Genomic DNA, 20,939 nt, shown 5'->3' with positions numbered 1-20,939 from the left:
AGGTGGATGTATTTGGAAAATACATATAATCTCTTTATTAATTCTTAAGTTTCCTCTGTAATCTCTCACTAGGTACTATTTTCAATGGACTAGCTATGAAGACAGCTACTTCCAGGATTCTTATTTGCAAATATGTCCAAGAATATCTTGTTAGATCTTGTACTTGAGACAGAAGAATGGAATCTGGAGCAAAAAAACCCAACTGCCAGTGGAATTTAGTAGGTCGAGCAGCCTTTGTTAGTGTTGGACTATAAGGAATCATCAGTGTTTTGAATTAAGGCCCTGTATCAGGACTGGGACTGGAAAGGGAAGGCAATGGGTATTAAGAGAGAGAAAAGGGATAAGATGGATCCTTCTTTTCTAGGTGTGTCAGGGCCAGATGCATGATAGATGCTTTGGCACCTATTGTAGAGAGGTTCTGTCATTGTAGTCAGTGTCCAGTATGGCAGGAATGGAGTTTTTGATATGTGCCATTCTCAGAGCACTTTCAGATGCACTTCATGATGATTGGTATCAGTGCTCCTGAATACTGAAGGGAAGATCAACCTTTTTATCAGCATATCTTAAGAACAATTATACGTAATAAATAGATAGGGAAATATACATGGTTATGGTGCAGTATAATGGAATCATAACTTAGTAATCATGTTAACTGTTAGATTAGTAAGATAGTATGGATGATGCAGTATATTGAACACTCAGAGATGGTTAAGGTTCATTGTGAGATACTGACATCTGCTGGAAGGAGTGTATATTTGCAGGCGCTATGAGTTCAGTGATAAATCAGCTGGGATCCTATTCCCAAGAACTTGTCATTAAACAGCTTGTTTATAATCATTGTTCATATTTACACATAGAAGTTGTTTATTGAAACTAATCTGTGCCTGCCCAATAGTGCTATGAGTAGCAGAAAAATTCTGTCGAATTTTTAAGACTTTAAGGAGCGAATTGAACTTATAACTGAGCATGGATTTTACTTGGATCTTTGAAATCAAGGATAGTTCCAAGGAACAGGATTGATACTATTCTGACTTGATAGTAAACCTTACATCTGAGAACTCAAGAACTGACAAGCTGGAAGAGGCTACATGGTCCCTCAAGCCTAATCAATCATTCTGTAAAATCATGGCTGATCATGTACCTGAAGTCTATTTTGCTGCCCTGTGCTCCCTTTGTGCCCTCTATAGTAGTGAAGACTAAAAATTTATAACTGTTGACTAGAAAAAGTTCTTATTTCATTGGTAAATGGTCAGCTCTTGGTCCTGAGCCTCTACTTTGTAGTTCTAGTCTGTCTAGCTGAAGGGAGCAGCTTTTGAGATCCACTTTGTCAGTTGCTCACAGTGCTGTAGCTCTCAGTGAGATCATGTGCTCCTAAGTTCCATGAATATAGACCCTGATTTGTCTTTCTGTATTCATAAGACAATATCCTCATCCCAAGGGTTAATCTAATGAGTGTCCTCCAGGATGACTATATTTCTATAGGTAGAGAACTAAAGTGCACACAAATATATCAAAGTTTTCACACAAAAAAGTCTCTAAATTATAAGCTAGACTTCCTTTCTTTAGTATTCCAGCAGCCTTCAGTAATAGCTAACATCTTTTGTCTGCTGCAATTTGGCCTGGCACATAAAACGGCCAAACAGCAGTTAATCATTGCTCTTTGATCCAGGCCCTGCACATTGATATGCCCTCAGGCCTGGAACCCACCAACTCGATTCGGCTCATACCCGACCTTTCCAATTCACTTAAATTAGTCAAACCTCTGCTTGTTCATCACTCTCGGGCCTGGGCTCTGCTGCCTTGTTTCTATTATGCCGCTTGGAATTGCCTCCAAGTCCACTCCAGCAGACAAACATTGGTTTGTTTCCCAGTCTCAGGCCCAGGCCCCGCCACCTTGATTTGGTCTGTATACACCATGCTGCAATCACCCTGCCCTGCACCTTCAAAATTTCAGTTTACATCGCAAAAAATGCCAAGGTTTTACAGGTGATTCAAAAGCTCAACTCAAAAGGAAGGTTACAGGCTTCTGATCACAGTGATCATTTTTGAGAAAAAGTGTACAGTAATTAACAGTTGTTTTGCTGCCAGCAAGTCGTCTCTGTGCTTTACCAGTGCCATCTTAAACCAGATTCTCTATAGCATTACAGCTCACTTTGCTACTTTGATTTGTATATCAGCAAACTTGAGGGTATAGTACTGATCCTTGTGGTGTCTCCCTAATAAACAGTCTGCCCAACTCCCGTATATTCCTGCTCCACCTTAGACCATAAGATATAGGAGCAGAATTAGGCCATTTGGCCCATCAAGTCTATTCTGCCATTCAATTGTAGCAGATCCTTTTTTCCTCTCCTTAGCTCCACTCCCCGGCCTTTTCGTCATAACCTTTGATGCCATGTCCAATCAAGAATCCATTAAGCTCTGTCTTAAATACACCCAACAACCTGGCCTCCACGGCTGTCTGTGGTAACAAATTCCACAAATTCACCACCTTCCAGCTTAAAAAATTTCTTCACATTTCTGTTTTAAATAGACACCCATCTATCCTGAGGCTGTGCCCTCTTGCCCTAGACTCTCCCATCATGGGAAACAACCTTTCCACATCTACTCAGTCTAGGCCTTTCAACATTCAAAAGATTGAAATGAGATTCCCCCCACATCCCTCAAAATTCCAACAAGTACAGACCCAGAACTATCAAATGTACCTCATATGATAACCCATTTTTCCTGGAATCATCCTTGTGAACCTCCCCTGAACCCCTTCCAATGCCAGCACATCTTTTTTTAAATGAGGAGCCCAAAACGATTCAAAATACTCAAGGTGAAGCCTCGCTTTTGCCTTATAAAGCCTCAGCATCACATCCCTGCTCTTGTATTGTAGACCTCTGGAAATGAATGCTAACATTGCATTTGCCTTCCTCACCACCAACTTGACCTGCAGGTTAATCTTCAGGGTGTTCTGCACAAGGTCCCTTTGCATCTCAGATTTTTGGATTTTCTCCCCGTTTAGAAAACAGCTTGCACATTTATTTCTACTACCAAAGTACATGACCATGCATTTTCCAACATTGAATTTCATTTGCCATTCTCTTGCCTATTCTACTAATCTATCTAGATCCTTCTACAACCTACCTGTTTCCTCAACACTAACCTGGCCCAACACCACTTTTTATATCATCTGCAAACTTGACAACAAAGCCATCTTGTCACTGGCAGCCAATTAGAAAGGGATCCTTTCATTCCCACTTACTGCATCCTACCAAACAGCCGATGCTCTAAGCCAGGGGTCACCAACCTTTTTTGCACCACGGACCGGTTTAATATTGACAGTATTCTTGCAGACCAGCCGATGGGGGGTGGGGGGGGGGCATGTTAATCATGACCGGAATATAGGTGATAAGTCAACTATGTCACTTATAAGTGGCTAATGCACTCAATTTCGTTTCGAAAAGGGTTTATCTAACAAATTTAATATTAAACACGCAGCGCATATTTTCCTTGCATGATATAGTGATAAGTCAATTATAACTCATTTATAAGTCAATAGCAGCATAACATTTTAAGTAACATTTGGATATTAAACACACAGCGCATATTTTCCTCGTATGAACATATAAAATCATCGCAACACACCAATATTGCTGAATCAGTGGGAGCCCTGGGCTTGTTTCCTTGCAACAAGATGGTCCCATTGTGGACTGATGGGAGACAGCGATATTCGAAGGGGGTTCCTTATGTCCAGTCTATTCTGCAATTTAGTTTTCATTGCTCTCACCTCTAGCTTCTGTCTCGCTTGCTCACGTTTTTCTTGCTCAAAAAACGTAACAGTCTTTAACTGCAGGGTGCTTGGACTCAAGATGCCGAAGCAGTTTTGAGGGCTTCATTGTCTCATTAGACAGCCTCTGGGCCTGAACTCCAGCCTCCTGTCTCCCGCCAGATGCCTTGGCCAGGTGCGGCTGGTTGTGGGTGGGGTGAGAGGACAAAGTAAGGGCCAGAGGTCCCCGTGCCAGGGCCGCGGCTGTCGCAGTCCGGAGAGAGCAACCGACAGATTTAGGAGTGCAACAGGGTGCGCACCTGCCCCCCTTGTAGGTAGGTAGGATCTATCGGCCGGCAAAAGTTTGGCTCAAGGGATGACTTTCAGTAGATTGCAGCGAGGTAGCCGCTCTGCTACTTATGAAATTCTGAGCCCGAATTAGGTAGTCTGAGATTACTTTAGCACTGAGTTCCCCACGAGTGCTCATTGTGCTAAACAGATTTAGAGGCTGCTCCCATCTGTCCACGCTCCAGGCCAGTAGCAACGGCACTTGAACACACGCGAGGTAATCAGTTGCCTAGGCGCAGTGATACCCTCGTGCCAGGGATCACTGATTGGCCTCGGGTAACCAGCTGGCAATAAGTTCAACAGTGGGCATGACAGGGAATGAGGAAAGGTGCAGCTGACTCATATTGTTTCACATCGCCAAATCATATCGTTTCCTCGCGGCATGGTACTGGTCCACAGCTCGGTGGTTGGGGACTGTTGCTCTAACCATGCCAGTAACTTCCCTGTAATACCATGGGCTCTTAACTTGGTAAGCAGCCTCATGTGTGGCGCCTTGTCAAAGGCCTTCTGAAAGTCCAGATAAACAAAATCCACTGCATCCCCTTTATGTTGTAATCTCCTCAAGGAACTCTTAACAGGTTCGTCAGGCAAGATTTTCCCTTCAGGAAATCATGCTGACTTTGTCCTATCATGTCCTGTGTCACCAAGTATTCCATAACCTCATCCTTAAAAATTAACTCCAACATCATCCCAACCACTGAGGTCAGACTAACTGGTCTCTAATTTCCTGTCTGCAAATTTACTCCTTTCTTAAAGAGTGGAGTGACATTTGCAATTTACCAGTCCTCTGGCACCATGTCAGAGTCCAGTGATTTTTGAAAGATCATTACTAATGCCTCCCCAATCTCTGCTGCTACCTCTTTTAGAACCCTAGGGTGCAGTTCGTCTGATCTGGGTGACTTATGTACCTTTAAGTCTTACGGCTTTTTAAGCTCCTTCTCCCTCGTAATAGTAACTGCACCCACTTCTCTTCCCTCACACCCTTCAACATCTGGCACAGTGCTAGTGTCTTCCACAGTGAAGGCTGATGCAAAATATTAATTTAGTTTTACTGCCATCTCCTTGTCCCCCGTTATTATTTCTCCTCTCATTTTCTTGCAGCTCTATATCCACTCTCATCTCTCTTTATTTTTCACGTTCTTCAAGCTTTTACTATCCACTTTGCTATTGTTTACTAAATTGCTTTCATATTTAATCTTTTCCCTCTTTTAGTTGCTCTCTGTAGGTTTTTAAAAGTTTCTCTATCTTCCTGCTAATTTTTGCTTTTATGTATGCCTTTGCTTTTACATAACTTTGATGAAGCATTGATTGTGTGGATATCCGGAGGCTTTTTCCCAGGGCTGAAATGGCTAACACAAGGGGGCACTGTTTTAAGGAGCTTGGAAGTAGGTACAGAGGGGATGTCAGGGGTAAGTTTTTCACACAGAGAGTGGTGGGTGTGTGGAATGCACTGCTCGTGACAGTGGTGAGGTGGATACAACAGGGTCTTTTAAGAGACTCTTAGTACATGGAACTTTGAAAAATAGAGGGCTAGGCAGTAAGGTAATCCTAGGAGTTTCTGGATTAGGTTACAGTATTGTGGGTCGAAGGGCCCACAGTAACTATCACAAAATAAATTGCTGTAGCACATCCAATATCTGATGTCAATGTTTCAAGCACTCACTCAGTTACTGAAAACTTCTATCAGCAGTAAAGTTGGGTTTACCCTACCATGTTCACAAATTAATGCCTTGGCCCTGGGACCACTTTCCAGCTCATGATAACCTCTCATATTTAAATCCATTATCTCCTAAATTTTCTAGTTTAACTCTATAACTGAACTGCTGATTGATATGCTCTGCCGCAAATGCAATTGATAGATAAGGAAAATTGCCTTTACAGAGCATATCAATCAGCAGTTCAGTTATAGAGTTAAACTAGAAAATTTAGGAGATAATGGATTTAAATATGAGAGGTTATCATGAGCTGGAAAGTGGTCCCGGGGCCAAGGCATTAATTTGTGAACGTGGTAGGGTAAAACCAACTTTACTGCTGATAGGTTTCTATGTCAGCCATGGTTGTACTATTTTGCTACTCGATTATTTCTTTGTTTTGGAATGCATCTATCCTGTACCTTCCTCACTTTTCCCAGAAACTCACACCAGGATAGTATTTGGTGACATTTATGTACTTGGGTGATAAATTTATTTTGAACATTGAAATTTACTTTGGACTTTGAGCTTAGTGTGACAAATCTTGCTCTCAAAGTGTGACTCCCTGCAGTTTTCCCCTTCAAAGATCTTAGAATGCAAAACATTAAATATATGCAAGATTGAATTATATTTTTGATGACTTGGCCTGAAAGAAGAGTTGAAGCCAAAGGTCAAGAGCTATGATCTAATTAAAAGGCAAAGCTGGGTGAAAGAACTGAGTACCCTAGGCCTGAACCAATTCTCAGTGTTATAAACCACTTTTCAAAAAGAGTTTATTGTCTATGAATGTTCTGACAAAAACGGCATATGTATGCAGTTTTTTCCCTCATTGGATAATACATAAAGAGGATTGAAAGATGCCGCAAATGCAATTGATAGATAAGGAAAATTGCCTTTACAGAGCATATCAATCAGCAGTTCAGTTATAGAGTTAAACTAGAAAATTTAGGAGATAATGGATCTAAATATGAGAGGTTATCATGAGCTGGAAAGTGGTCCCGGGGCCAAGGCATTAATTTGTGAACATGGTAGGGTAAACCCAACTTTACTGCTGATAGAAGTTTTCAGTAACTGAGTGAGTGCTTGAAACATTGACATCAGATATTGGATGGGCTACAGCAATTTATTTTGTGGTAGTTATTACTTCCTTCTTGGTGGGTGTTCCATTTACAAAAGTGCCTTTGAATTTAAGTTACCTTTTACGCTTGCAGAATTAGTAACCAGATAGATTGAAACTGGCAAGAAGTAGTGAAGGTGAATCATACTTAAGCACTTAAGTCCAAGGACTGAAATAGAACTCAGGTCATGAGCCAGTGCTTTATGCAAAACTGAATAACCTGTTTCAAAAAGTTCAGGGAAAGAAAAGTCCATTTGTAAATCACCAACCCACGCACTAATCCTGGTGTATATTCGGTTCTGGAAACCACTAATATTTTGATGTGGTTATTTATATTTATCATGAATACAAAATGTAACATATTTCTTAAAATAAATGGAATGATCTATTGCCACATTGTGCAAAGTAAAATTAGAATTCTTTATCTGCTTATTTTCTGTATAGGTTTTGATATTGGACTTTGTTATCAATCTGTTATATGTAATTACTAATAATATTTCATTTAAAATTTCATAATAGGTTTGATGTTTTTACATATTTATTTTATAAAAAATAAAGAAAAGTTACATAATGTGAACAGTTACGAATAGTAACTCAAACCTTTATGCATTTAGTATTGTGTTAACCAGTTCTGTGACCATTGATTAATCTTCAGGGGAAACAGAAATGATTTGAGAAGGTTTCAGCCTGAAACGTCGATGGTCCATTCATTTCCATAGATGCTGCCTGACCTGCTGAGATCCTTCAGCATTTTGTGTGTGTTGTGATTGTTACCTGAGCATCTCTTTTAGAAAAATATGTTTATTTTTGTTCATTCTATTGTTTTTCAGTGCTGTAGAAAAAAATCTTTATTTTCCATAACTCATTTACTTAGTTATTCGAACCTATTTATTTATTTATTTATTTATGTATGTAAGTATGTATGTATGTATGTATGTATGTATTTGTTTATATTTTCTCTTCTATATTATGTATTGCATTGAACTGCCACTGCTAAGGTAATAAATGTCACGTCACATGCTGGTTTATAATAAACCTGATTCTGATGATGAAATGATGGGAAATGATGGAAATTAATAATGCACGTTGTTCAGAAAGTTCAGTACTATGATTTCTATGTTCCTATTCAACGTAAATTAATCAAATACTCCACAGAAAATAAATCTTAGGGTTATATGTGATGACATGTATGCACTCTGATAATAAGTTATACTTTGAATTTTGAACTTTGAAATTTAAGATTAATTATCAAATATAAGGTAATAATTTCAAAGTCCTTGGGTTGATTTTATGAACAGTGTCCTTATAGGGAAATGTAGGAACGAGCCTTTCAAGCTGAACCTTTGATCATTTTTGCTTTCACAGCTGCTGGCCCCTCGCTGTTAAGAAAGCATTCTTTCTTAGGTTTATAACCAACAAACTCATGCTTGCTCATATTGTGTTCCGTTTGTCATGGTTAGCCTAATTAGTATATCTATGCATCTGTTAAACTTCCTTTCCCACCAATATAACACTGTGATTATCAATTGTGTATTGTTTGCAAATTTAATGAGTTTCTGATATCTTGGTACAGATCCTTGGTTAACAACTTTTGGTCCATCCTGCAACCTGGTGTCCAGTTTTTTTTCCCTCTACTTCCCAATCATAAACAAATTTATATCACAAGGTTAATCCTAATTTCAAGTATTCCTTTAGTTTTCACTATACTCTTCTGAAACAGTACTTGAACTTTCAAGAGGCCTTCCCTTTCTTCCATGGTCTTCTGTCCTCTCCTGTCAGATTCCCCATTCTCCAGCCCTTTATCTATTTAACCAATCAACTTCCCAGCTCTTTACTTCACCCCTCCCCCTCCCACATTACCCCCTTTTACTACTTCCTCCCATCCCCCACCTTCTTAGTCTGACATCCCTTTCCTTTCCAGTCCTGATGATGGGTTTTGACCTGAAATGTTGACTATTTACTTTTCCGTAGGTGCTGGCTGCCTGGCTTTTTGAGTTCCTCCAGCACCTTCTGTGTGTTACCTGAACAATCACGATATTTTTGCATTTGGTATTGTAGGGATTGTTGAGAAAATCCAGGCTGCAGATGTGATGCCTATCAGCATATATTGTCAAAGAGTGCTCACTGACTAAATTCAAGACAAGCTCCATGTGCGGATGCCAGTCAACTTTAATGCTCTTGCTTGGCTTGGAATGCATACATGCAAAATAATTATTATTGATAGTTTTTGGTAACTTATCAAATACTTTCTGGAAATCAATATAGACAACATCCTGAGCACACCAGTACCCACCATGCCAGTGACTTCCTCAAAATATTCAACTAAGTTTGTCAAACCACAAATGCATGCTAGTTCTTTTTATCAATTGATAAAATTGATTGCCTGGAAGGTTGTCATTGTCGATATCCAACTAATTTTCTTTCCCTTTGTTAAATAATATTGATATTTTTTAATCCTAACATAATATTGCTGAACCCAGAAGGTTTTCTCAAAGTCATCTCTCTCCTGGTGTGGTACTTGGGGTTAACAGGAGTTCAAAGTGATCAGTAAGTGAAAGATGAGGTCTGGTAAAATTTTGATGGCCAGTCACTTAAGCTGGTGCTGACTAATTGCTCAAAAGGTACAATATATGTTTTTACCTCCTTTCATTCAGAGATTCAGGACAAGTACCTAAGCATGGATTTGAGGTACAGTATCATATCTGTCAAAGCAGATTCAAAATGTAAATTCTGGCAATCAGGATTGTTAAACAAATGCAAAACAGGAAAAGATATTCCTACTTTGCAGTTTTATTCTCCATCACATTTCAAATTCTAATATGAGGAAATATTTGAGCAGATTAAGATTGCACCTCAAACAAATCCTACTGGAAATGGACAGGTAAAAAAACACAAAACCTGACTAATATTTAAAATTTCTTTATTTCTTCTGATGTTTTGTATCTACAATTGGTAAGCAAAGCCTTTACTATAGGAGAAAAATGAGTCTTCATCAATGATTAAATTTATGGTACAGGCAAAATTAAAGCTTACTTACTTTCAGAATTGTCATCAATCTTGAACGCATACTTTCCCTTTACTTCATGACCTATTTTATGAAAGAAACAAAACATAGCCAAAAGCATGAGTTTTTTTTAATTATAGTTGATATAAATATTAAGAGGAATGTGTTTTAATTGATCTTTGAGAGTGAAGAAGAGTAAGAAAGTTTTTATTTGCATAGCTCATAATATAATTAATGAATGGATCTTACTTGCAGAATTAGAGTGGCCATTGTTTCCACGTCCTTTTAATTCATTACCTATTTTGAGGAAGAAAAACAAAATAAGGTTGTTGTTGTTTTTAACTCCCTCCCTTCTCTAAATACAAAATCACGTAACATTGAAGAGAGCAGCGCAGGAACAGGCACTTAAGTCTCTGATATCTGCACCGGTCGTAATGCCAAACTAAACTATCCCATCTGCCTTCAAATGATCCATATCCCTTCGTTCCCCACATATTCATGTGCTGTCTAAATGCTCATTAAACCCCATTATGTGTCTGCTTTCCACGTTCATGTGCTGTCAGGTGCCTACATTCTGCATGTGTGTAAAATAAATTCCCCTTCACACCTTAAAGCTTTTCCTCTAGTATCTGCCATTTCTGTCCTGGGGGAAAATGCTCAGACTATCTCTGCCTCTCATAAATTTAAAACTCGGAAGTAGCTTATTATTGTCACATGTACTGAGATACAGTGAAATGCTTGTCTTGCATATTGTTCTTACAGATCAAATCATTACACAGTGCACTGAGGTAGAACCAGGTTAAAAAAAGAGAACAGGATGGAGAATAAAGTGTAGAGCTCCGGAGAAAGTGCACTACAGGTAAACTTCTATCAGGCCTCCCCTCAACCTTTGTCACTCCAGAGGAAACTATCTAAGTTTGTTTAGTCTCTCCTGCTTAGCTGATAATTTCTAGCCTAGGCAGCATTCTGGTGAACCTCTTATGTACACTTTCCAAAACCTCCACATCCTTCCTGTAACGGGGTGTCCAAACTGTGCAAGGGTCAGTTGAGGAAAGATTTGTAAGGTTTAGTTCTCACAAGTATTTGTACAGTTTAGTTCTTTTGAAGACGTTAGGTTTGGCAGGACGGGAAGAGATTATAACCTTAATGATAAGATAGTTTTAATTCTGCACAGCTTCAGGTAAAGTTAGGAAGTTGAGGTGATTTTGGAGATTCATCCAAGAAAAAGAGATAGGTAAAACATGTATGTTGGCCTGAGTTTACTTCTAGGCTGTAACACAGACATTAAATCCAGTGTTGCACCAGAGTAACTTTACAGTTTTATTAACGAGAACTATAAAATACTAGAATGACAAGATAAGGAGGCATATGGCATGCTTGGCTTTTTTGGAAGAGGCAGTGAGTATAAGAGTAATAGAGTTATGCTGCAACTATATAAAATTTTAGTCAGACCTCATTTGGAGTATTGTGTATAGTTCTAGTTTCTGCATTAGGAAGGATGAAGAGAAGGTGGAGAGAATGCAGAAGGGGTTACCAGGGTGCTGCCTGATTTACAGGGTATGAGATAGAAGGAGTGGTTTGACAAACATAAGTTGTTCTCCCTAATAGTGTTCGAAGTTTAAAATACATTTATTATCAATGTATGTATTCCATATACAACTCTGAGATCCATCTTCTTGCAGACAGGCCAAGGTCAAACTTGACAGAGGTCTTTAGAATGATGAGAGGCATAGAGAGAGTAGTCTGTCAGAATCTTTTCAACAGGGTAGAATTGTCAAATACCAGAGCAAATGCTTTTAAGATTGGGGTTTGAGGGTGGGAGTTTTTTTTATCCAGAGCGAGGAAAAAAACTTTGGTAGAATTAGATAGGGACAATGATGAAAGGAATGGAGGGATATGGATGATGTAGGTTATTTATTTATTTAGCGATATAGCACAAAACAGGCACTTCTGACCCTTTGGGCTACACTGCCCTAGCAACTCCTGACAACCCTGTCAATCTACAATGACCAGTTAATCTACCCAGTATGCCTTTGGACTCTAGGAGGAAACCAGGGCACCCAGGGAAAACCCACACATTCCATGAGGAGGACATACAGAAACTCCTTACAGTGACTCTGATGTCCTGAGCTGTAATAATGTTGCGCAAATCACAATGCTTTTGTGGGGCCCATCTTTGCAAGGACCTCTCTTGTAGTAATGAATATGGCATCAGGATCAATAAAACAACATGGGCTTAATGGCCTGTCCAGTACTGTACTGTTATGTGCTCTATAAGTGGGCAGAAATCTTGACCTGAAGACTGAAAGGGCACTGACTGGCATTTAAATATTTTCTTTTGTGAGTCTTAAATTATGATTGGCACAATATATCTAAGTGCGCACAAGTGAACTCCAAGCTAAATTGCATATATTTTAATACAAAAAGTATTGATGAACTCAAAGCTTTAAGTAAACAGGGTTCCATCAGTGAGATATGGGTGAAGGAACAACAGAGGGGTAGATAAAAGGGAAGTAGGTATGGCACTGTTAGTCAAAGATTGCACTATTGATGGAGGATATCGTAAAATGCTTCTCAAGCGAGACCATGTAGGTTGACATTAGGAAAACAAAGTGTGTTGTTGTTTTGCACGGGCTATGTTACAGACCTCCTAACGGTTTACAGAAGGTACAGGTTTGGATATAGAAACATAGAAAAGCTACAGCACAATACAGGCTCTGCAGCCCACAATGCTGTGACGAACGTGTATTTACTTAGAAATTACCTAGAGTTACCCATAGCCCTCTATTTTTAAAAGCTCCATGTACCTATCCAAGAATCACTTAAAAGACCCTATTGTATCCACCTCCACCACTGTCACCGGCAGCCCATTCCACGCACTCACCACTTTCTGCATAAAAAAACACTTACCCCTGACCTCTCCTCTGTACCTTCTTCCAAGCATCTTAAAACTGTGCCTTCTCATGTTAGCCATTTCAGCTCTGGGATAAAGCCCCTGACTATCCACACGATTGATGGCTCTCATCATCTTAAACACCTCTATCAGGTCACCTCTCATCCTCTCTAGTATAGGCACATATCAGAGAGATTCAGTAAAATAAATTAATATACTGTGGGATTCTAATTACCCAAGTATACACTGAAATTGAATAAGCTTCAAATGCTCAGAAAGGATTGAATTTTTGAAGTGTCTAGGAGAACATTTTCATGCAGTATTTAGATAGAACAGTGGGTGAAGGAGTATTACTTGACCTTATCTTGCGGTCAAATGGGGGGGGGGGGGAGTGTCTGCATGAGATCATTTTGGAGACGGTGACCGTATTCTGTGGAAAAAGATGGAGATGGACCAGCATCGTTCGTTTGTTCATTAAGTGCCATGCCGTATGATGTGGGCGATCATTGGCAAATTTTCTGCAGAAGTGGTTTGCCATTGCCTTCTTCTGAGCAGTGTCTTTACAAGGTGGATGATTTCTGCCATTATCAATATACTTCAGAGATTGTCTGCCTGACATCAGTGGTTGCATAACCAGGGCTTGTGATATTCACCAGCTGCTCATACGACCTTCCATCACCTTGTCCCATGGCTTCATGTGACTCTGATGAGGGAAGCTAAGCTGGTGCTATACTTGCCCAAGGGTGACTTGCAGGCTAGAGGAGGGAAGGAGCACCTTACACCTCCTTTGGTAGAGACATATCTGCACCCTACCCTGGTCCAGTATAAATGTATTAAACTGAGGGAATAAAAACACAAAATGCTGGCAGAACTCAGCAGGCCAGACAGCACCTATGGGAAGAGGTAGTGACGATGTTTCGGGCCAAAACCCTTCATCAGGAGTGAAGTACTTTGATACTTTGATAATAAATGTACTTTGGACTTTGAAGTATTAAAAGTGCAGGGAAATGCTTTAAAAGGAGATTAGGAGGAATACGATGGTCAAAGGAAATCATGGGTAGTCAGAATTATGGTGAATTTAAAGGGGCTGAAGAAGAATAACCAGGGCAAAAAAGTTACTTCACTCCTGATGAAGGGTTTCAGCCCGAAACGTCGTCACTACTTCCTCCCATAGATGCTGTCTGGCCTGCTGAGTGCTGCCAGAATTTTGTGTTTTTATTTATTTCTAGCATCTGCAGATTCACTCGTGTTCCCTTTAAACTGAGGGAAGATCAATTTCATTAATGTGAGAGAACCTGGTAAAGATGGACTGGGTGCATCTACCTGCAGGTTTGATTCATCTGCTCATTGGTCAGCTAGTAAAGAAGAAATAGCAAAATTTCAAGGCCAAGATTTTCCAGTATGGGTAAAAGCTAGTGTGGAGGGAGTGAAAAGTAAGTATAGGGATCCTGAATATTTAGGGATGTGTAAAGAAGGTTGTATAATGTTTAGATACTTTGATAATAAATGTACTTTGGACTTTGAAGTATTAAAAGTGCAGGGAAATGCTTTAAGAGGAGATTAGGAGGAATATGATAGTCAAAGGAAATCATGGGTAGTCAGAATTAAGGTGAATTTAAAGGTGCTGAAGAAGAATGACCTGGGCGAAAAAGTAAGACCCAATCAGACAACTTGAGCAATCTGTGTGTAAAGCCAAAAGTATAGGAGTGATTATCTATACATCATTCACAAAGGAAGTAGACTTTGGAGAGTTCAGTGATGAATTTCAGTGCAGGTCTCCAGGAATAAAGAAGATACATGAAGATGGATTGATTAATGTCCACACACACACAAGATGTTGGATGAGCTCAGCAGGCCAGCCAGCATCTATGGAGGGAAATAAACAGTCAGTACTTCGAGCCAATAACTCTCATGAGGACCTGAGGAAGCTAGGTCAGATGTGAATAGAACTCAAGGACATACATTTTGGGTAAGGGGAATGAATTTAGGGGGACCTTTAAATACTTAGAGTGGTACATGTCTGAAATGCAATGCCAGAGAGGGGGGTTGAAGCTGATGGCATTAAGTGTCCACACAAGCATTTAAAGTTCTTAAGACAAAGAAGGTCTCAGACTAAGTGCTGGGAGGTAGGATCAGTAAGGGATGGGTGCCCATAGTAGTCAATGAACCAAAAGGTCTCTTTCCATGCTGTATGACTCCACGTTCTTTGTATTAAAGATCAAAAATTAAAGAACAAAATTTCCATTTTGAATGTCGTTTGCTTCTATTGTTTGCACAATTTGTTTTCTCTCTCTCTCTCTGCTCATTGGGTGTTTGTTGGTCTTTTTTTAATGGGTTCTTTTGGGTTTCTTGTTTTGCGGCTGCCTGTAAGGAGATGAATCTCAAGGTTGTTTAATTTATAAATCTTTTACCACCTAGAATTGCATGTTAATAATAATGCATTAAACATGAACTGAATTGCTTTTTGGAAAAGTAAGAAGTACACATGAAGATATTACAGCAACTATGTGATAGTTTTACACAATTTATTGGATGTAATAGACTTGCAGTCTGTAGTCATGAAATTGAATAGCCAGATCTTGACCTAAACCAAATCGATTATCAAAACAACACACATACAGTGCTGGAGGAACTCAGCAAGCCAGGCAGCATCAATGGAAAAGAGTACAGTTAATGTTTGGGGGGTGGTGTGTGTGTGTGTGTGTGTGTGTGTGTGTGTGTGTGTGTGTGTGTGTGTGTGTGTGTGTGTGTGTGTGTATGTGTGTGTGTGTGTGTGTGTGTGTGTGTGTGTGTGTGTGTGTGTGTGTGTGTGGATTTCCAGCATCTGCAGATTTTCTCTTGTTTTTGATTATCAAAGCAGTTTTTATTTACAGGAGTCTACAAACATAAATGTCTATAATGTTGGGAAGCATCTTTACATGATGATTTGTCAACTATTTTTGTTTGTAAATTGTGGTGGATTGGGTTCCTGATTTATTTGGCACAGGTGGTATGGTTTACGTTTGATACCTTGATCCTCCAGTAGTTCATCATTGGGATGACTTTTTTCACAAAATGGCAGCATTATTCTTTTCTTAAATTACAAGTAACTGGCATGCTTCAATGTGTGGATTGTTATTTTTGAAAAAAAAATACACATTCCAAAAGCACCTCTGACTTTTTTGTGAGATTTAATATTGATTTTAAGGTACCTTAATGGAAAAAACTTTGTAGATTATGTATTTATAGTGTCTAAAAATGGAATTTTCGTCATACCAAAACCTGATGTGGTAACAGAAGACAAATTGGGAAGTGACAGCTGGTGCCTATCCTTAGGCCAATGTAACTAATGCCTGCGGTGGAAATGTACGTAACCACTGCCATTCACCATTTCCTTTTGGAAATCACTGAGAGTTTTACACATCCTACAGTGTCATAGAATATGAACTCAAGACACTAACTTCTTAGATCACTAAAAGTATCTTAGTGATTGGAAAAGGATCTTAGTGATTGTAGTAGTGACTGGACAAAATGTACCCCAGGCTACTGTGGGAGGTGAGGGAGGAGAATGCTGAGCCTCTGGTGATGATCTTTGCGTCATCAATGGGGACAGGAGAGGCTCCAGAAGATTGGAGGGATGCGGGTGTTGATCACTTATTCAAGAAAGGGAGTAGATACAGCTCAGGAAATTATAGACCAGTGAGTCTTACTTTAGTGGTTGGTAAGTTGATGGAGAAGATCCTGAGAGGCAGAATTTATGAACATTTGGAGAGGTATAATATGATTAGGAGTAGTCAGCATGGCTTTGTAAAGGGCAGGTCATGCCTTACGAGCCTGATTACATTTTTTTGAGGATGTGACTAAACACATTGATAAAGGAAGAGCAGTAGATGTAGTGTATATGGATTTCAGCAAGGCATTTGATAAAGTACCCCATACAAGGCTTATTGAGAAAGTAAGAAGGCATGGGATCAAAGGGGACATTGCTTTGTGGATCCAGAACTGGCTTGCCCACAGATGGCAAAGAGTGGTTGTAGATGGATCATATTCTGCATGGAGGTCAGTGACCAGTGGTGTGACTCAGGGATCTGTTCAGGGACCCTTACTCTTCGGGATTTTTAAATATGACCTGGATGAGGAAATGGAGGGATGGGTTTGTAAGTTTGCTGATGTCACAAAAGTTGGAGGTGTTGTGGATAGTGTGGAGGGCTGTCAGAGGTTACAGCGGGACATTGATAGGATGCAAAACTGGGCTGAGAAGTGGCAGATGGAGTTCAACCCAGATAAGTGTGAAGTGGTTCATTTTTGGTAGGTCAAATATGATGGCATAATATAGTATTAATGGTAAGACTCTTGACAGTTTGGAAGATCAGAGAGATCTTGTAGCCCGAGTCCATAGGACACTCAAAGCAGCTGTGCAGGTTGACTCTGTGGTTAGGGTTCTATGTTTCTGTTTCCTGCACTACCAAAGTACTTTACTGGCTTTGCCATGCCTGAGTTGGAGTAAAATGAAACATAGAAACATAGAAAACCTACAGCATAATACAGCCCTTCGGCCCACAAAGTTGTGCCGAACATGTCCCTACCTTAGAAATAACCTAGGGTTACCCATAGCTCTCTATTTTTCTAAGCTCCATGTACCTATCCAGAAGTCTCTTAAAAGACCCTATTGTATCCATCTCCACCACCGCGACAGCTGGCAGCCTGTTCCACGCACTCACCACTTTTTGTGTAAAAAAATTTACCCTTGACATCTCCTCTGTACCTGCTTCCAAGCACCTTATAACTGTTCCCTCTCGTGCTAGCCATCTCAGCCCTGGGAAAAAGTCTCTGACTATCCACAAGATCAATGCCTCTCATCATCTTGTACACCTCTATCAGGTCACCTCTCATCCTCCGTTGCTCCAACGAAAATAGGCCGAGTTAACTCAACCTATTCCCAATCCAGGCAACATCCTTGAAAATCTCCTCTGCTCCCTTGCTATGGTTTCCACATCCTTCCTATAATGTGGCGACCAGAACTGAGCACAGTACTCCAAATGGGGTCTGACCAGGGTCCTATACAGCTGCAATATTACCTCTCGGCTCTTAAACTCAATCCTACAATTGATGAAGGAAATGCACTGTATGCCTTCTTAACCACAGAGTCAACCTGCGCAGCAGCTGTGAGTGTCCTATGGACTCGGACCCAAGATCCCTCTGATCCTCCACACTGCCAAGAGTCTTACCATTAACACCATAAATGAGAAACTAGAGAGGCTGATTTTTGAACTTGAGGCTTTTAGGATGTCATTTCAATCTGGACATTACTTGGGTTGTCATTTTAGTAAGCATGGAAGTGGGATCAAAGGATACATGCGGCAGTATGGTAGCATAGTGGTTAGCACAACCCAGCAACCTGGGTTCAATTCCCCATCGCTGTCTGTAAGAAGTCTATATGTTCTCCCCTTGACCGCAGAGGTTTCCTCCAGATGCTCTGGATTCCACCCACAGTCCAAAGATGTACCAATTAGTAGGTTATTTGGTCATTGTAAATTGTCCCATGATTAGGCTGAGCCAGGGGTTCCTAACCTGGGTCCTCTAACTCCTCAGTTAATGGTAAGGCTCCATGGAATGAAGAAAAAGGTTGACCCCTGAGCTAGAGTTAAATTGGCAGCTGCTGTGTAGTACAGCTCAAAATGCTGGAAGGGCCTATTCTGTGCTGTATCTCAGTAAATAAATAAATACATAAGTTTCTAGGATATATGGGGAAGTTGATTGCAGGCTCTGATGTTGGTGAAGCAATGGACCACACGTACTAGGTTGAGCTGGAGCTGTAGATGTTGCAAGCAGAGACTGACCGTGGAAGAGATAGATGTCACACTGAAAAATGTGTGAATATGGGTCAGAATTTTCAAATCACTACATAGAGGTGAAAAATGAGAGGAACCTTCTTGCATGCTCTATGACTGTAAAGCTTTGCACCAAACAAAAACCTGAGTTCAGAATCCTGTGTTATTTGGATGGAATTTGGAAGAAAGCAGATGACTAGAAAAGTCAAATTTGCCTCACTCCACCCTCCTACCACCCCACCAGGGATAGGGTTCCTTTTGTCCTACTTACCACTGCACCAGCCTTCGTGTCCAGCACATAATTTTCTCTAACCTCCACCATCTCCAACAGGAACATTGATTTCTCGAACTTCCAATAATGCCCCCTTCTTCTCTGTTTCCCATCCCCTTTTCCCTCTTCCACTTTATCTTCTTGCCTGCCAATCGCCTCTCTCTGGTGTCTTACCCCTTTTTCTTTCTTCTATGGCCTTCTTTCCTTTCCTCTTAGATTTCCCATTCTCCGGCCCTGTATCTCTTTCACAAATCAACTCACCAACTCTTTACTTCACCCCTCACTGCCCCCCCACCACCAGTTTGACCTAACACCTTGTGTTTCTCCCACCCCCCATCCTCTGACTCTTGACTCCTCACCTTTTCTTTCCTCAGTCCTGCTGAAGGGTCTCAGCCTGAAATGTCAACAGTACTCTTTCCGAAAGATGCTGACTGGCCTGCTGAGTTCCTCTAGCACTTTGTGTGTGTTAGTTGGATTTCCAGCATCTGCAGATTTTCTCATGTCTGTGATTGGAAGGCCCCTTGAATATTTGCCTCTTAGGAAACATCTACTAGCATGTCGTTGGTATGGGAATCTTGTATGTTTCAATAAAATCATAAATTAATCGTCACCCAAGAATTTATGCCAATTTAAGTTGCTGTCTCTGTATTGGACAGCCCTGTCATCCTAGGAATTAATTCAATGAAATATTACACATCTACCACCATTTTAGCCTCAATGGGTCTGTTTTGTTGATGTGGTCTGCAATCCACAGTTTGTAGTATTCCTGCTTTTCCATTTTTTTCAAAATATGAAGCAATCCACATTAATGCAGCCTCCTAAAAACTCATCCCTGTCTAATCTAGGTACATTACCCTGAAGCAGAGATGCTAATTTTCAATTATAAGCCCTGCTAATAAATATTGAATGTAGCTTACTTGCAGATTTTGAGTTGCTGTTATGCCCACTGTCTTCGTTACTTGCTGAATGGTGCAAATTTATTTCATTATCTGTTTTTGAAAACATAAACACAAGACAAGTTACTATTTTATTTTTTAAATTTTGCTCCATGTTATAGGTGTATGTAAATTTGTTATACAACTTTGGAAGGACTTTTAACATTCCTGATGAATAACAATTTTTTTCAGATATGACTTTCAGAATATCGATATGAAGTAGCTCATTTAGTTGAAAAAGTGGTTATTTTGTTCAGTTAAGAATAAACAAGTTCTTATGTTCCCAAAATACACACATAAAATCCTGGAGGAACTCAGCAGGCCAGGCAGCATCAATGGAAAAAAGTACAATTGATGTTTTGGGCTGAGACCCTTTGGTAGGACTGGAGGAAAAAAGATGAGGGGTAGATTTAAATGGTGGGAGAGGGAATACACAGTGATAGGTGAAACCGGGACCGTGAGGGATGAAGTAAAGAGCTGGAAAGTTTATTGGTAAAAGTGATACAGAGCTGGAGAAAGGGGAGTCTGATAGGAGAGTAGAGAAGGCCATGGAAAAAAAGAAAATGGGAGAGGAACACCAGAGGGAGGTGATGGGCATGCAACGAGTTAAGGTTGGAGAGGGAAAAAGGGATGGGAAATGGTGAACGAGTAGGGTGGGAGCATTACTGGAAGTTCGAGAAATCAAAGTTTATCCCATCAGGTTGGAGACTACCCAGACGGAATATTAGGTCTTGTTCCTCCATCCTGAGTGTGGCCTCATTGTGACAGTAGAGAAGGTCATGGATTCCTTGAATCTGAGTGTGGCCTCATTGCGACAGTCGAGGCAATGGATTTATGTTCCAATTTTTGTTGAGATTTATCAGTAAACTACAGGAAGAAATTTTGAAAAATATAAAATCTAAGGTAAACACCTTCTCTAATCAAAAGCTCCAGAGTACAAAGAATAAGATAAAGTTGAGATTCTGGGCAGCATGCTCCTGTAATTTTCTGAGTGGTCACCAGTTTCAGTGAAATTCCTACTCATTCTTCCAAACTCCAGTGAGTACAGGCACAGCCATCAAATGCTTCTCCTAGTTAACCCTTCCGTTCCTGGGATCATTGCCAGTATTCTTTTCCCTT

At 40.2% G+C, this 20,939-nt stretch overlaps 2 protein-coding genes across 2 annotated transcripts in view; one reads left to right on the top strand and one right to left on the bottom strand.

Moving 5' to 3' along the window:
- The window catches only part of nt5dc1 (5'-nucleotidase domain containing 1), a 619,201-nt gene that overhangs the window by 131,495 nt on the left and 466,767 nt on the right, over positions 1-20,939 (top strand). The window lies entirely within an intron of this gene.
- LOC132400455 (collagen alpha-1(X) chain-like) overlaps positions 1-20,939 on the bottom strand; it is a 49,912-nt gene that overhangs the window by 19,473 nt on the left and 9,500 nt on the right. The window contains exons 2-4 of the mRNA XM_059981438.1: positions 19,803-19,874; positions 10,161-10,208; positions 9,945-9,995 (exon numbers count right to left, since the gene is read on the bottom strand). Of these exons, the coding sequence (XP_059837421.1) occupies positions 9,945-9,995; positions 10,161-10,208; positions 19,803-19,874 (171 nt within the window). The remainder of the gene's footprint in view (positions 1-9,944; positions 9,996-10,160; positions 10,209-19,802; positions 19,875-20,939) is intronic.

The sequence above is a fragment of the Hypanus sabinus genome, chromosome 10 (genome assembly GCF_030144855.1).
Source record: "Hypanus sabinus isolate sHypSab1 chromosome 10, sHypSab1.hap1, whole genome shotgun sequence".
NCBI lineage: Eukaryota > Metazoa > Chordata > Chondrichthyes > Myliobatiformes > Dasyatidae > Hypanus > Hypanus sabinus.
This window is presented reverse-complemented; position numbering and strand designations above follow the sequence as displayed.